This window comes from Olea europaea, chromosome 7, assembly GCF_002742605.1.
Source record: "Olea europaea var. sylvestris chromosome 7, O_europaea_v1, whole genome shotgun sequence".
NCBI classification, from domain to species: domain Eukaryota; kingdom Viridiplantae; phylum Streptophyta; class Magnoliopsida; order Lamiales; family Oleaceae; genus Olea; species Olea europaea.
Window position 1 is genome coordinate 16,586,639 of NC_036243.1, and position 17,126 is coordinate 16,603,764.

The 17,126-nt window shown below is 34.5% G+C and overlaps 4 protein-coding genes across 4 annotated transcripts; 2 read left to right on the forward strand and 2 right to left on the reverse strand.

The window, feature by feature from the left end:
* The first annotated feature begins 757 nt into the window (after nucleotides 1–757).
* LOC111397176 (putative protein TPRXL) lies at nucleotides 758–1,809 on the forward strand. The gene is made up of 2 exons (XM_023023947.1): nucleotides 758–1,268; nucleotides 1,346–1,809. The coding sequence occupies exons 1-2, from the start codon at nucleotides 1,021–1,023 to the stop codon at nucleotides 1,701–1,703; spliced, it is 606 nt and encodes a 201-aa protein (XP_022879715.1). The 5' UTR covers nucleotides 758–1,020; the 3' UTR covers nucleotides 1,704–1,809.
* Nucleotides 1,810–2,321: 512 nt separating this feature from the next.
* On the forward strand, nucleotides 2,322–6,010 carry LOC111397177 (ras-related protein RHN1). Its single transcript, XM_023023948.1, has 8 exons — nucleotides 2,322–2,592; nucleotides 2,676–2,753; nucleotides 2,892–3,059; nucleotides 3,515–3,563; nucleotides 3,881–3,954; nucleotides 4,197–4,290; nucleotides 4,976–5,076; nucleotides 5,751–6,010. Exons 1-7 carry the CDS (start codon nucleotides 2,554–2,556, stop codon nucleotides 5,074–5,076), a joined length of 603 nt encoding a protein of 200 aa, XP_022879716.1. The 5' UTR covers nucleotides 2,322–2,553; the 3' UTR covers nucleotides 5,751–6,010.
* A 62-nt stretch (nucleotides 6,011–6,072) lies between these two features.
* On the reverse strand, nucleotides 6,073–7,203 carry LOC111397175 (glutathione S-transferase F11-like). The gene is made up of 3 exons (XM_023023946.1): nucleotides 7,023–7,203; nucleotides 6,784–6,832; nucleotides 6,073–6,692 (listed from the first exon to the last, which is right to left on the reverse strand). Exons 1-3 carry the CDS (start codon nucleotides 7,167–7,169, stop codon nucleotides 6,247–6,249), a joined length of 642 nt encoding a protein of 213 aa, XP_022879714.1. The 5' UTR covers nucleotides 7,170–7,203; the 3' UTR covers nucleotides 6,073–6,246.
* Nucleotides 7,204–10,604: 3,401 nt separating this feature from the next.
* On the reverse strand, nucleotides 10,605–15,395 carry LOC111397178 (phytoene synthase 2, chloroplastic). Its single transcript, XM_023023949.1, has 7 exons — nucleotides 15,108–15,395; nucleotides 14,108–14,825; nucleotides 13,933–13,983; nucleotides 12,614–12,786; nucleotides 11,960–12,195; nucleotides 11,400–11,592; nucleotides 10,605–10,968 (listed from the first exon to the last, which is right to left on the reverse strand). The coding sequence occupies exons 2-7, from the start codon at nucleotides 14,589–14,591 to the stop codon at nucleotides 10,789–10,791; spliced, it is 1,317 nt and encodes a 438-aa protein (XP_022879717.1). The 5' UTR covers nucleotides 14,592–14,825; nucleotides 15,108–15,395; the 3' UTR covers nucleotides 10,605–10,788.
* Between the last annotated feature and the right edge of the window lie 1,731 nt (nucleotides 15,396–17,126).

A 17,126-nucleotide genomic window follows, 5' to 3' on the forward strand; every position in this document is an offset into this window, starting at 1 on the left:
GGTTTATCATCCACGATCCACTCAAAAAGTAGTGGAAAGTGGAAACAAATTTTAGCCATGTTTCACAATCATTATTTTTAAATTCTTTTTTTTATATATTCATTTTTAATTACACATTCACGCAATAAAATATTTTACATCTAAATTAAATTTTTTTTTTTTACTTTTTAACTACCATTTTCCTAAAAATCACTATTTAAAATTTTATTTTCTCAAAATAATGATTATCAAATAGGGACTAGCGCTCAAAGAAAAAATCACTATTCTTATACTAATTTTTACACCATTTTTTAACAATTTTTTTCACATCACGAGTAGGTCTCACAATTAAAATAATCACGAGGCCCACTCATGTGAGGAGGCTGTCAAAATGAGTGTTCAGCATAATTCCTAGATGAAATATACAATAGGAAACCAAAATTTTTACTATGTTAAAAAATTAGCTAGAAATTAAACTAGAAAAAATTTTGTGTTTTTTTTTTCCAAGAAATATTTATTAGTTTTTACCCTTTAAAATAAACAATATCTTGTGCCCAAAATCTCTTTACTCTTAAAAGGTTACGTAATGGTGCGACCGCCCCACCCAAACTTTTCCACTGAAATAGACACTACTTTTATATTTATTTAGTTTATTACCATTTCTAGGTCGGTTTGGCCGTTGGAACCGGATAAAGTGGGGAAAATGGATAACGCCGAATCTTAATCTTGTACATTGCAGATTTTGTTGGAATATGTATTTATTGTCCTTGCCCTTATCTGCTCAAACTTCTCTTTATCCACCTGTCCATGATTTTATGGTCACAAGTCCAATTTTCTCAACCTATTATAAGTTCTTGATCAAACCTCCTTCAGCTGCAAGCCCGTAATTCCCAGATTTTTTTTTTATTTAAATCACAAATATATATACGCTGCTTGGTGGGTTATGATCAGAAAGACTCAAGAATTGCATTTGTTTTTGGAATTTATTTTAGGCCTCGACTCACCCTCAGTTTTCGCGGGCATTCGATAATTTGCTTGAAAATGGAGTTTTTTTCCGATCAAGAAAGCAGCCATGGGATCAAGGGTGATAAAAAAGCACTGGATTCTGTCTCTTCTCCTTCTTCGTCACCCAACTCTAGTGATTCTTCAGAATCTGAAGATATATTTGAAGAAGTGAATTCTTCTGGTTCGTCTTCTTCTTCTCCTACGTGTGGATCTTCAGAATCCAGTTCCTCTTCTTTCCAGCCCCTGCAAGACATGTCCTCTTTACTCCAAGAACTCCCTGTCAAGTAAGTATTTCATTTACATAGTTGTCTTTACACTGCTAGAAAATGCGTCTTAGCCTGACTTTCCTATATATTTACAGGAGAGGTCTATCGAGGCATTACAATGGAAAATCGCAATCATTTACATCATTATCCAACGTGAGGGCATTGGAAGACCTTGCAAAGCCAGAAAATCCGTACAAGAAGAAGCTCAAGTCCTGCAAAAGCTATGGAGGGTTATTTTTGGAACGTTGCAGCGAAGAAAACCCTCAGAGGAATAAAAGTTCTTCGAGGTTCATTTCAAAGAAGATTGCTTCAAGAGGGTCTTGTTCTTCACTTTTAAGTGGAAAAAGGACTAATTATGGGTTTATTCGAAATAGGCCTTCTCCTCCTATTCCCCGACCCCAGAGATCCGCCAGTTCAAGTAGCTTTGCAAATCAAGCCCCTTTGTTTGCTTAAAGGGTTTAAATTCAGTCTTTTTCTTATTTGGACTGCAATATGTGCGTGTATATATGGTACCAATAAAAATTGTTTAGTTTCGAATATTACTCTTTATTATACGTTATTAGATTTATTTGTTTAAAAGTTTCTTATGCAAAGGGTTTGAAATGAAAATTTGCTCGATATATATTAATTCGATTTAAGAAAAGTATAAATATTTTAAAGATACGATCTCTGAAAATTTTAGGTTTACGTCGATAAGTATTCATAAATTTACATGATATGATTAAGTCAAATTATGGGTTAGTGCAGATAAATGGACTGAGGGGCTCATTGAGTCATTTCGACTCGTTTCATGAGTCATTCAGGATCGTATTGAGACAAGTCATGCCCATATGAATCAAACTCGTCTCATATTGCTATTGCTGTTGCTTTGACACAAACTAAGTTCGAATTGATCCATTGCCAGTCCTTTTAAACTTGGGGGATGCCAAATGGGCAATTTTTATATTAATCATGCTATGAGGACATTATGATATCTAACTAGATGTTCAAAATGGATACCAATGTCGAGATGCCTACCACGGCGTGGCCCAATGTTCGCGAAGTATTTGGTCGGTAAGACCCAATAAATTTCCAAATAGAAAGCCCCCACAGTTGACCCCCAACTATGTCTGCTTTTGCATCAAAATACAAAACGATCACTAAAACGACGTAGTATATTAAACCCATCCTTGCCCCTGTTCAAGGAGCATTACTCTCTCTCTCTCTCTGGCGAAATTTCCCTCTCACTTTAGGTGCTCCTAAACAAATTCTTTTGTCTATTAATTCTTCTCCAAATTCTCATCTTTTCAATCATAAAATTTCCATGGCTAATATGGGTCACCACAATCTCAATGCGAAACTTGTAAGACCCAATTTTCGATTAGTTAAGTTGATTTTTTGGGTTTACGTGAATTTTGTGCATTAGTGGGTGATTTAATTTCTCAGGTATTGCTTGGAGATATGGGCGCCGGTAAATCCAGTCTTGTCATACGCTTTGTCAAAGGGCAATTCCTCGAATTCCAAGTAATAATTTCCTCTCTTTTTTTGATGCTTTATCGGAATTGACTTTTCTGTGTTGGGGTCTCAATTTGTATTTACGCTATAGTAGTCGATAATCGATCATTACAATGACGATCGAGGATAAACTGATTGACCGTGTAGGAATCAACGATCGGAGCCGCTTTTTTTTCTCAGACGGTGGCGGTCAACAATGCAACGGTGAAGTTCGAGATCTGGGACACTGCCGGGCAGGAAAGGTACCATAGCTTGGCTCCCATGTACTACAGAGGCGCCGCAGCTGCAATCATAGTTTATGACATCACTAGCCCGGTATTCATCTATTTCAATTGTTGTGTATGTGTGAATTTACTTATTTTAATCAATTGTGGAAGGTGTATTGGAAGTGTATTGTTGAATTTATATTAGGGCCTGCTTTGTTTTGTGGGAATTCTTTTTCTTGTACACTCCTGATGATTGAATTTGAGGTTGAGGCAGTTCTCTTAAAACTTGTGTGAATGTCATGGAACATAAGGCTTGTGGTAGCTTTTCTGTACATGCATGATGCTTGTATCGGGATCGCTGGAAAGGGAGCTTCTTTGAATTTTATTTGGTCTTGGAAAATCTAAAATTTGTGGGGTTTCTAAAATGTTGTTTGACCGTATGTGTATGCTTAACTGATTTAATTTCTTGTCCTGTTTGGTTCACTTGCACGGCTAAGGAGTGGATGCAAGATTTTGTTTATATATTTTAGATGATTTAAGTTCACGTTCTGTTTTATGAATCAGGATTCTTTTGCCCGGGCAAAGAAGTGGGTGCAAGAACTCCAAAAGCAAGGTGCTTATGCTTTGATATATATTTTAATAAGAAAAATAGATTAATTTTACAAATTCAATATACAGCTCTTATCATCCAAATAACTACGAAGAAATTTCAGTCACACAAGATTGTTGTTCCAGAATGATTGAGAGGAAGAAATAATGTCATTTAATTATTAAGTTATGTATTTTAATATTACTTTTCATATATTGCCAAATTAGGCATGTATTCTGTAGATTTTTTTATGACTTTTAACCAAATAATCACTTGCAGTAAATGTCTTGGTTGCGTTAGAAAAATTTCACAGTAGCATATCTATTTTTTGGCTGTTGCAGGTAATCCTAACATGGTCATGGCATTTGCTGGGAACAAAGCTGATCTCGAAGATAAGAGGAAAGTGACTGCTGAAGTAAGTAGTAGACATCTGGATTTGTTCCCCCCCCCAATTTGAATGATACATTTTCATCCATTCGCTGTGGATATCTTTTTTAGGAGAAAATTTGCAATCTATTTTAATGAATCTTCCATTTATTTGAATGTAAATTGCTCGAGGTTACATTTAAATTGAAGAAAATATATATATGTTACCAAATTTTGGTTTCTTTCTTAAAAGAATGCCACTTTATGGTTTTCCGTGCTACTATGTTTCAGGAAGCAAATCTATATGCAGAGGAAAATGGTCTATTTTTTGTGGAGACATCTGCTAAAACTGCTGTTAATGTCAATGAAATATTCTATGAGATAGGTTTGTTTCATTTCTTTGTATGTCCTACAATGTTATACGTAATTGATGACAAAAGTTTCTTTCATCTTCGGTTGAATAAAGACCAAGTACTAATGCTATGGTCTACTTATTTGAATAAACTGCGCAAAAAATGTTGAGTTTCTTTTCTAGTTAGAGATTGGGGGCTTGGCAACGACAATTGCGTATTTGTTGCCAGGATGTTTGAGTGACTCTACAAGTTCTTTATTTGATACAAGTCCATTAGAAAAACTGAAAGCTCTTGGTTTTTAAGTTATTATCTGTACTTAAATAGTCCATGGCTACCCCAGCTATAGTGTTATCCATGCCAGATCCTGACTCCTATCTTGTTATGCCATCTTGGCTTGAAATGTCACTGGTGTTTGATAGAACCAGAATTCCTTCAGCATTCAGAGTCTTTGTTTTCAGATATGGAAAATGTCGAGGTGGTGTTCCTTCAAACGTAATTGCAATCGCCTTGTGCTTTGGAGTTTTCAAATGTTTTAATTCTTACTCTGGTCTCTTTTCAATCTCTGTGGAGCTCGAATGTCTAAATTTTCTAGGTTTAAAACTTTTAATCCAGTATTCTGAAGCATTCATCACGTGATATTTTTTTATGTGATTCTCTCAGCATGCTTGATTGTTTATGAGAAGTATTCATATTTCTATGTAATTGCATTATTTACAGCTAAGAGGCTACCTAGGGCTCAACCTACTCAAAATCCAGCTGGATTGGTTCTAGTTGATAGACCAGCAGAAGGATCCCAATCTGCGTCATGCTGTTCTTAAGTATTACCTTCACTTCATTGACACTGTTCTTTTTTCTTTTTTTCTTTTCTCTTTTTCCTTTACTTTATTCTAAATTTTGTTTGTTTATATGTAATTACAAAAAGTCTGATCTAAAACCAAGAAGCGAGAGTGGATAGAATTGTTTGAGAAACGTGTATGATGGACATTGTTGGTAGGTATCTTATGCTCGGTGCGTCGCTCACCAGTAAAATGGAAGAGTTTTTGTGGAAGATGCATGTAATTATATCCATTTAAGATGTAATCATCTCTTCAATATTGGGATTATCAATTTTGCTGCATACATCTGAGAATTTGTTACTACCGAAGTATATATGCTTATGCAAATATACAAGTTTTTTAATGAATGGCATATGCAGAATGTAGTAAAAGCTCACTAATGTGATGCGGTATTATTAGATGGGAAGGTCAAGTCCTATAAGTTGTGATACAGTTGTCATTGATATCGAATTAGCTCCACAGCTGTAGAGCTTTGATTCAAATGTGCTCGGGGTTATGGGAGGAGGAGGAAAATATGCTATCACGTGTGAACCTGGCCGTTTTGACACCATTATGTGTATACGCACGCAATCTGTGCAATCACCTTGCTTTGTAAATATACTTCTGGTTTTTATAGTCAATTGCTAATGTGCTCTATATGCTGCAATATTGAGCAGGTTTGTTATCTTCATTATCGTCAAAGAGAAGGTTAACCAGAACATACTGATCATGAGTTGCTGTTTTGCAATGTGTCATTCTTTAATATCTCTGGTTTGTTGATCTGCTTGTTCTCCAACCTTGTAAATTGCTCGTTGCAATTACAATTGTATTTCAAGTGCCGACTATCATTAGTTGTGTATCATGACAGACTATAATGTATATGATATGTACAAGAATATGGTTTTGCTTGAACAGGGGCTTTGAGCACCGACACTGATCTTGGTCATTTAATTCCCCTTATTTTCACATCCTTCCTTGAAGTCTCAAGGTATTTGTGAGTGATTAAAAGGTTGAGATTACTTTTATTCGAATAAGTTGAGATTTTCGTCGATAATATAAATAGATCTAAACAAGTATGAAATTGAGAGGATTACTAGGTTAGTAGGTTTCACTTCCTGCCATCACATGGATCGGTAATCATCATCGATATCAGATCGCATCGTTCGGTTGAGATTAATTATTGAGCTCCATGACTTTCTTCCAAGCAGGACGACTCGAAATATCTGTCCACCAAGAATGCACACTTTTCCTCTCCTTCACCAGATGTTCCAAGCCACCTTCATTCATCAAAAACCTCGTATTCGGAAGGTGACTCAGATCAGCCAGTGTAAATGAATCTCCAGCTAGGTATTTGCTCTTCGACAGTCTCTGCTCGTAAACATCCAACACTTTTTCGAGCTTTGTCTTGCAATTCTGAACCACCGTCATGTCGGTTCTGTGCCCACTTCGCGGCAGCACCATCAGTTGAAGCACCAGATTGTATACTAAAGGGTTGTAGTTTTGAGCTTCCACTTCCAGCCATTGATCGGTTAAGGCTCTTTCTTCCAAAGTGTTTCCCAGGAGTTCTATGCTGCTGCTGGCGTATTTTGCTGCGTAGTATCGGATAATTGCCCTAGATTCTGTCCCAAAAAAAAAAAAAAAAAAGAAATTGCACATTTAGCTTAACTTGAAAGCCAGAAATAAACCGTATCGAGTTGTCCACGGCATTACCAAAAAGTCTGAAATCTCCGTCCTCAATGGCAGGAACAAGTCCAAACGGCTGCAGGACGTGCGAAAAAATATAAATAATATAAATAAATCGATCTTATCGTGTCAAAAAGTGTACATTGAAGATATAATACATAAAGGATAATGCGTCGAATATAAAATGTTATTTGCGATGGATTTTTTGGGCACGATTTGAGTGAAATTTATTAATTAACGTCAAGAACTCCGACTATTTGACATACCTGTAGAAGCAACAACTTGGGACTCTTTTGCTCTCCAGATTCAAGATCGATCGATACAAGTTCAAACTCGACCCCTAACTCGATGAGGCATGTTAAGACCCTTTGTGGGCAAGCAGCATAAGCTGGACCATACACTTTAACCACCATTCTCTAAACGATATTATGCTTTCAACTCTAAAGGCGAAGTCACTATATATACAGCACATACATCTGAACGGGGGTTATCACGTGGGAGCTACCGAATAAGTGACATTATCGGCTGCTCTTGTCAAAATTCAAATGGCCAATTTTATTTTATTTTTATTTTAGGATAATTATATTACCACTACAAATTTTACTAAAAAGTGCACCACAACTTTCTTATTTACTAAAACATCCTTAAGTAAAATTACATAATTAGAATTTTAATATATTTTTTATTTAAATAAATTATCGTTACACTACAAATATAAAGCCTAAGGGTAATTATATTACCATTACAAATTTTACTAAGTGCACCACAATTTTTTATTTACTAAAATATCATTAAGTAAAATTACATAATTAGAATTTTAATATACTTTTCAATTAAATAAATTATTGTTACACCACAAATATAAAGTCTAATTTCTTTCGTTCTTTTTCCTCAACATCTCATTGTTCATAGTTTTCCCAACAATTTTTGCCTTTTTTTTTCACAACAACAAGATAATATTTTCCCTCGCGATAAATGAATTTATTTTTTCAAGTTTGAAAATTAAGAATCTGAATTTTTTGTTGAGTTAAACAAATTTGTTATGATTTTAAAACAACTATTTAAGATTATGATTTTTAATTATTAAATGGTGTTGACGCATAAAAGTTCAGCCCAAATCGAACGGCCCAAGGAGTGAAGCCCAATTGGAGGATCCCCAAATCAGATAGCCCAAAGAACGAAGCCCAATCAAACAAATCAAGACGAAGGCCCAAGAACGCGGTAACGTCATCGCCCAAGTTTGCAAGTCGCCCAGAATCTGAGCGAATGGAGTGCCATACAGTCGTCCAGAGCTGTTACTCTATTCTCGTCCAAACCTTCAAGTCGCCCAAGGTCTTAACAAATATAAAGCGTTGTGGTTATCAAGAAGTACAGTTATCAAAGCAGTTGTTAAAGCAGCCCTATCACGTTCCACAATTCAAGGAATTCAATCGAAAGCGGTTGAACGACGAAGAGTAATGGCAGCATTTAAAAAATGTAGTTTTTCATGACAAGTTGGCCATTACGAGGAAAGTGGGCAGTTATAGGACGATCAAGCAATTTTTAAGCGGTTGATCACAAAGAGATCGTCCATGAAGTATAAAAATGAGAAAAGACATAGAGCAAAGGACCGAATCAAAAACTCTCGAACAGAGAACATGTAATTTTAATTTCCTTAGTTTTAGACTTAAACACTTTTTTCAGTAACTCGTGTGCTTGTACTCCTTGGAGGCACTTTGTTTTCGATTTTCAATTGTAAAGTTATCGCCAATAAAAGAACACCCATTTTTGAGACTTTGTCTCAAGAGGTTTGTCCCTTACACAATCGTCTGATCACTTTTAATTGTTAGCGACTAACCCGCGTGAAACAAATGGGTTTATGAATTTACGTGTATATATACTCACCATAATTTCAATGAATTGCACGCATCCATCATGTGGGATATACACAAGCTACACCACTCATTACCATGAATTGCATGTATATAGATAGTGTAAATGAATTTGTGTATACATGGTGCGTCACTTTTCGTGGATCTTTGTCCATGAGGTATATGAATTTTCAAAAGTTGTTCTTAATCAACAAGAAGTTTTATTGCTATATTATATTTTTTACGAGATTGTAATAAATTAAATTTTTTTTTATAAGGTTGTTGTCGCTAGGATTTTTTAATTTCCACTTAAAAGTGTTTCTAAAATAGACTTTCAAGATTAAAAAATGAAATTGTGAATACATTAAAAATTCATATTTTAAATAAAAATGGTAACACAAACAAATTACTGACAACTTCAAATGATCCTTTCGGATATATTAATTATTTGTGACAAACATTCAATTTACTATGGGATGGTGTTCTTCATTGATCTTCTGGTTTCAATTGCTGTGAAATAAATGCAGGGAAATTTTGAGAAAATGAGGATTAATATTGGTGATAAGTATACCACAATATTATATTGTGTTCTTTTTCAATTTTTTATTTTTATTGAATTAGGAGTATAATTGTAAATTTATTGTGGTGTATTTATTAAAAATATACTTCAATTGTGGTTTAATTATAATGTGATGTAATAATTAAAATTTGTAGTGGTAATATAATTAGCCTTTATTTTATTATTATTTTTTGAAAGTTATGTTTTCATTTTTATTTGAAATTGAACCAAATTAAACCGACTATTCCTGTACTAACTTTTGTCCACCCCCATACACTAACCTTAATGAGAAAACGCAAACGTGTAGCCTTTTCACCAAACCTTCAAATGTGTACACTTTCCCCATCTCCACCTTTCGACGTCCTTTGGCCCAAACTCAAAATCCAAACTGATTTCTTAATAAATCATTTTGATATATATATAGCCCTTGTTTGAGCCCCATTTTTCAACAAAAATATGTTCTTCAACAGTGATTTGACATCATTTTAGCCACACATTCTTTAATAAAATAATATTATACGCAAATAAAAAACTTTTTCTTATTTTTTAACCACACATTTCCTATCAATACACTATTCAAAAATTCATTTTCTTCACAAAAATGGGACTCAAACAAGGGCATATATATATTTTAGATAATTATATTACCACCACAGAATTTACTTGTTGCACTACAATTTTAATTAATTATTTTGTTTACTTAAATAACCATAAGTAGGATTAGTAATTGCCCCAAAATTTATCTAAATTTTTAAAATAAAACATCATTATGAAGACACCATAATCATCATTTTTTGGAAAATGTTTGGTGTACAGAAAAATTTCCTACAGAATTTTTACAGATAACTCACAAAGTGTAAACTCCACGTGAATAAATAATGTCAAAAAATTCACCCACCCTCGCCGCCCATGTGAGGTGTCTATCTGTACACCAATCACTGCCTCCATTTTTTATACTAATAACCACAATCACCAGAGACACCTTTTTGCCTCTTTTCCTTTTTTCACGCTGCGCTATTGGAGTTCATGAGCAAATCTGGAGGTTGCAGCCAATCTTTTATGCACGCAGAACAAAAGCAAATGACATTGCATTCAACTCTTGAACTTGAACACACTATTGAGCCATTGGGTTGGGGGAATGAAACTACAGTTGTTTACCGATACCGAGCTGACCATTGAGCTACTGGTCGGAGGAAGTCCGTAGGAAGAATTCGTGGAGAAAGAGAAGGAAATGACCAGTAACACCACACAATATTATAATATTTTGTTTTTGAAATTTTTATTGAATTGTAAGTTTGTTGTTGTGTGTTTATTAAAAACATGTTTTAATTATTGTGTAATTATAATGTGGTACGTCAATTAAATTTTGTGGTGGTAATATAATTTCCAGCATGGAAATGTAGTATTTTTCCATTTTTACCCCCAAATTCTCTCACTTATTCAAAAAAAAAATGTCACTTTAGGCTTAATTTCTCATTGAGAATGTAGTCTTCAACATCAACAACCTGCTACCACCTTTTAATAAATTAAATTCACTATTGAGTAATATCTAATGTACGAAGTTTGCTCCCTTTCAACCATATAATTCAGATGCTATATGGAGCAATATTTACATGTTTCTGCTCATGCCTTGACAAAAGGAGATGAAGTTCTTGATGGAGGAACCAGAGATTTCGCGTATGCAATTGGCAAAGCAAGAATTTTCTTCGGTTTGTTTACGTATGCCCTCCTTGTGAAATTGTTGTAGTCATTCACTTCGATTTCATCCAATATTTGGCTATATAAAAGAAGCGATGCCCACACCTGCAACAATCGAGACTAGTCATTATAGTGAAAAAAGCCTTCTACCATTTTATGAGAACAAGTTTCACTCGAGAAATGAGAGATTTTTGTTCGTTCGTGATCTATGTGCATGAGATGAAGCCATACGAGATCAATTTTAAGTAAAACGAAATCTCAATCTCGAACAAGTATATGAGAAATTACTATGAAGAAGACAGATTATAACAGTGATTAGCAGATATAAATATTATCAGCTAGTAAACTGCTAAGCTGACAAATGAAAACTTGGCTTTTGTTTAACTGTTTCCGTTGTCCTCCATTAAGCATATGGAAGGGGATGAAGAGCCGGGATTCAGTAAACAACCTAGGAATCTTGTGCTTACCGTGCGTCATGCAAATTTATATTTATGAACTTAATATATTATAAGAAACTATAGTCGATAACTGCTTACTGGCCATCTGCTAGCTGAGCTGAGCTCTGTGACACCTTTCTCTGCATCGTCAAAGAATTTCCTTGCCCTTGTGATTTGCTTTTTCATAAAATTTCTCCATTTATCGGTTACTTTCCCAGCAAAAATGTCATCTTCCGAAAGCCCTGCCTGTGCCAATTCATCCTGCGGCAAGTAGATCCTTCCTCTTCTTGCACTAGCAAAACAAAAATATAATGAAATTGATTCAATTATCATGCCACTTCTGCAAAAAGAAAGTGAAGTTGGTATACGATGAAGAGAAGCATGTATGAAAAGGTGAAAGCACGAAATTTACAAATAAAATTTTAGTTCGTGTTGATTCACTCATTCGTAGTACCATAAAATAGGCATTAAAAACTCGTTAATTCACACAGAATATTGAAAAATTGGGCGGTAATTGAGAAACTCATAATGGATCCTCCCTCACCAGACCCTAGTTGAAGCCATTATGTAAATCTAGCAAGAAAATGAAATTGTAAAAGTTCACCAATTTTGACAGTTTAAAAATGCTAATAATTTTCGAAACACAGCTATATACTTACTCTTCTCCAACATCCCTGAGTATGTTTGTCAGCTGATTTGCAATCCCCAATGCCAAAGCAGCATTATAAACACTCTCGGTAGTTGCCTGGGATTCGGGTGCAATTCCCATTACTGGAACACTCATTAATCCGACAGTACCAGCGACATAATAACAGTATAGATACAGCTCGTCGAAGTTTTTGTATCTGGATTTCCAGAGGTCCATCCGCATTCCTTCAATCATATCTCTGAACGGCTGGAAGACAACATGGTGAATCAGAATAAAGAGTTAGTATCTCACATAGCAATACAACCTATTCTAAAGGTTTAGATGATATATAGAATGGTTGTAAAAAGACTTGATGCTTAAAATACGCAGCCAAAACGAAGAGAGATTTAGAGTTTAGAGTCAAAAGCAACAATTTTTAAATGTTTCTTTAGTAAGGTAGATTACACAGGAATATACAATATTAAGGGAAAAAAGCAAAAAACTTATATATTGTAATCTACAGTCTACTACTGCATATCAAATGTGCAGGCGACATTTAATTTACGCGTGCGACGTCAGTTGGTTCTCAATGATTTGCTAAAAGACTACAAGCAGCTTCAAATGAACAGAAATTACTGAGATGAAACCACATGATTTTTAGAACAGGAGAGCAGCATATTTTAACCTGAATGTCGACAGGAAACTTGGAAACTGTATCTGATAAAGCAGCATCAAGCATGTCAAAAGGTCGCCCTCCGAAAACATCTTCCAGCCTTGCCTCCCAACGATCCAATGCTTCGGGCGTCATATGTGACGCATTTGGCCCATCAACAAGCTCGTCTGTTCTCCTACACCACACTGTTTAAACGGAAAAAATACGCGAATATGAGAGGAAAACTTTCTCTATGAACTGAATCCAATTATTTGTGGTCATGAGGATTATTCTAGTAATATTTTAATCCAAAATCTAAAGAAGAGATTAAAGTAACGAAAGAAATAAATAACCTCTTTTCCAAATCAAATGCGTGCAAGTCACAAGCAACCGAATGTTAGATAGCGTTATGACTCAATTATGACTGTTACAAGCAGAATAGCAGTGTTTATTTTATGTGATGGTTATTATCATATTGTCCCAAGAATTCCAGGCAGTTAAGAGTCAAAAACAGCACTAACTTGAGGTTAAAGGGTTGCAACTCAACTAGTAAAATAAAAGAACAAAAGGAGGGCCAAGGCAATTTTATTGGGTGCAAGATGGAGAATATAAACATCCAAAATTTTATGCAATAAATTTAAAGGATTAATAAGTTCATAAACTTCCATTTCTGTTTATCCTTTCCCTTTAGTTTGGCCCGTCAAAGGAATTCTATTTTGTGAAGAAGCATGAAAGCCATCCATGGTCGAAGAAAATTGTTCCAAGCAGATAGACCATATAGATAATCTTCAACAAATTAATTCTATATCACATTTATAATCAAAAGCAGCCACATACATAATAATTCATAAACAGATCATCATTTTAGAGCACTACTCACAGGCATAAATCAGAGATAGTCCCAATACACAATGTAATTTGGAAGTACAAATTTCAGCTCGTGATATCATATATTAGCAGAGGAAATCAAACGCAAAAACTAACAATATATTCACATTTTAATAGATTAAGATCTCAGTGTTAGTGGAAATCCAATCTTCCATTTTAATGAAAAATCATTGGCAATCTAATTTCGTATCTGTATTTTCAGTTAGGCATGAATGAACATCATATATTCCACATTTGGCCCAAATTTTCTTTCCATAATGACACAATTTGTGTTTAGTAAAAAGAATCATTAACTTTTCTACCGACAATACGTAACATATATGCTAATCACCATCCACCACCCAAAACCATTTGAACAGAAACAGCAAATTTGTAAATAGACACAATCTACTAACTAAAACCAGATTAAATATACGCTTTCACATTAAAAGTTAAGTTTTGTGCTTTTAGCCATCGACACTCACCATAGATAGCCCAAATAGCTCTTCGCCTCTCGGGAGTCATCAACAAGGTGCCTGAAAAGAATCAAAAGCAGATTAGGATTTCTTTTCTCTATTACATATTGTAGCTTTAAACCCCCCGAGAAATACCTGGACTAAATTCTTGTCAATTAAAGAAACATAGATTAAGAAGGCTAACCCAAGTAAAAAGTCTTGGCATACTCAGCACATACTTCACCACAACGATCATATGCTTCGCTCAACAAGCTAAGAGAACCCGGAAGAACAATATCTGGCTTTACTTCCAAATTGTCACTGGATTTCAACTGCCTCTTAACCAAGGCCGCCTGTTTCAAAACCACATCATAAACTTTCTGTTCTGAGGTTAGTGCTATTTCTCCAGCCGGGCTAGCTACCATACTTGATATGACAGAAAGATTTCTTCCATCCCCTGAATTCGACTCGCCCAAGCAAGAATACCTTGAATCTGCATTAGGATAACTTAAATTCCGGCTATATTTTCTGCCCTTGCGAAATCTGCCATTGCAAATCAAGTTCCTACCCTGAGAAATGGACCGGGATGAATCTAGATTCCGGATACCCTCCCGGACAGACTCCAAGAATCCGGTGCTACTGGAAACCTCGGAAGTGGGAGAAATAACCCAAAATAAAGCAACAGACATGCTGATAGTGAACTATTAATGGTCTAAACAATGCTAAGATTTTGTCCTCCTTTCTGTTATCTTCTTGACCTGACTTTATTAAAAAATTAGCACTCAAGTCTATCCACTCTGGACCATCCACTTCACTTTTGATGGAAAATAATTAAAAAATCCCAGCAAAAAAATCAAAGCAACTTCTACTACTCAAACAGAGGTCTTGATTTCTTGAACAGCAACTCGACCTATATGCGATTTCTGCAAAATGAATAAACCATTAAACACACTTGAACCACTTCAAATCCCATTCAAAAAACCAAGAAACTGTTCAAGAATTGTAGCAAAAGTAATATAAGTTCTGGATTAATGTTCATCACACTCAAAATGATAATGGGCACTTTCCAAATTTAGTCAACTTCACTATAATAACCCACTTTTCTGCTGTTCATACACTCAAAAAGCCATCTTCAAATAGCATCGCCCAAATTTCATGAAATAAAAATTAGAGTCAATAATAAAGAAAGAAAGAAAGAAACCTACCTACTCATTGATTTCAACCAATCAGAAAAGCCTGAAGAAACTAACAAAGGCCAACCTCTGCTCGATAACTTCAAGAAAATCTTCAAAGCCCCCCAATTCTCTTAGTGCTGCTTCTTTTTTTTTTTCTTTTTTTTTTTTTGACCTTTCTTCCTGCTTAATATTTTTAACTTATTTTTGCTTTTGGGTTTTACAGCCGTTATATGAAACACTTGTTCTCATCAGCTCATTGGAGTTGTGTGATTCACATTCTCAGTATTTTCAGGGATCTGTAAAGTGCCAAAAATTTTGGGCTGTTTAATAGTGTCTAACTTGGTATGCTTCCATAAAATGGTCCCACTAATGCCGGTGACATACTGACATGCTTGGTTTATTTTGTGGAATCGGGGTATCTAATTTCGGCGGATCCCAATGTATTTTAACAATATTGATAATCTGCTTACAAGTTTTAATTTAATTTGATAATACAAGTTGAAAATGGTGTTTGATTATTAAAAATTTCTATTGGTTCCAAGGTACGGTAACTATATATCATTGTAAATTCTTAATATAGAATTGCACTTTTCTGTATAAAGTGAAGGTTTTGTTGTGTGTGTGGAGCATATATTTCTTGACCTGCATAAATTTATTGATGTGGCATATTAATTTTTTCGAAGGATAAGAAATATGATTCTGCCCAAATAATTAATTAAAGGGTGGCATCGTGACACTGTAATACTATTTTTAGTGTCGAAAGGAAAAATGAAATATAATGATTTTCTTTTTATTTACATTTTCACACATCTTTATTGAATTACAACAATGGTATAATTTTAATAGATGATCAATAGGTATGGCTATTGAGCAACTTATTTTTATGATTGGACAAAACTATCGAACCGAATAGTTCTTCTTAAGTTAAATATCCGAATAGAGAATCTACGGGTTTGGTTTTATTCTATATCAAAAACTGAAGAACCAAATCTCCATAATTTTTAATTAACTTATTTTAAATAAGTCAAATTTTTTATTTTTTCTAAATAAATTTGCTAACTAATTAATTTTAGAATTAAATTATTTGTACCCGAACGTTTATACGTCCGGTTACCCACCCCTCACATTGGGGGCGGGGCCCGCGCACAATGAATGCGTGGGACCCGCCCCCCATGTGAGGGCGTGTAAACACTCGGGTACATGTAGCAAATCCCTTAATTTAATTCAAGCGAATTTATTCAAATTGACCTAAATTTTATCAAAATCTGTTACTCTACTGTACTGCCGTTTCTACCGTTCTAAGGAATTCGAATTGAAATTCAACAACACTTCTCTTAATTATTTTAAGTTTGCTATTTTCTTCTTTTTATGATTTTAACGATCATATCTACGAAGAACTCAACAAAAAGAGACGCATAAAATTGGACTACGCTATTTTGTAATAAGAAACCTGAAAATCGAATGAAACTAAATTGAATCGAACCCGAACGATTCCATAATTAAACTTGGACCCGACGATTCCACTTGTTAAGTAATCAAAAATTTCGAATCCGGACTAATGAGAACCAAGCTGGACCATATCTAGTCTTACTTATATATGTTGATTTCTTTTATTTTAATCGATGATTTTTTATTGTTTTTTTGGTACCTTAAATTCGCTTCACCAACTAAACGCCGTCCAAAGTTGTACATGTGTAAACTGCAAACATCTACCACCTAAATTTTTCCTGTGGTTTATTACTTTATTTATCTTCAACACCTAAACAAAGCAACAAAAATATGGCCCCAAAAAAATTCTTAAATTTCAAACCACACAATTATAAGCGTGTATAAGTGAAGCGCCTATGTTTCCAATTGCAAATTGAAGACTTTTTTTGGTTTTTCTCGACGATAGTAAGAATAACGTCTAAATCTCACATGAGTTGAATAGCAATTTTTTCCATAAAATTAGGCCCAAGTATTAGGCCTGTTTGACAACACTTTAGAAAAATTCAAAAGCTACTTTTGAGATTAAAAATTACTTTTGAACTTATTTAAATATTTTAAAAT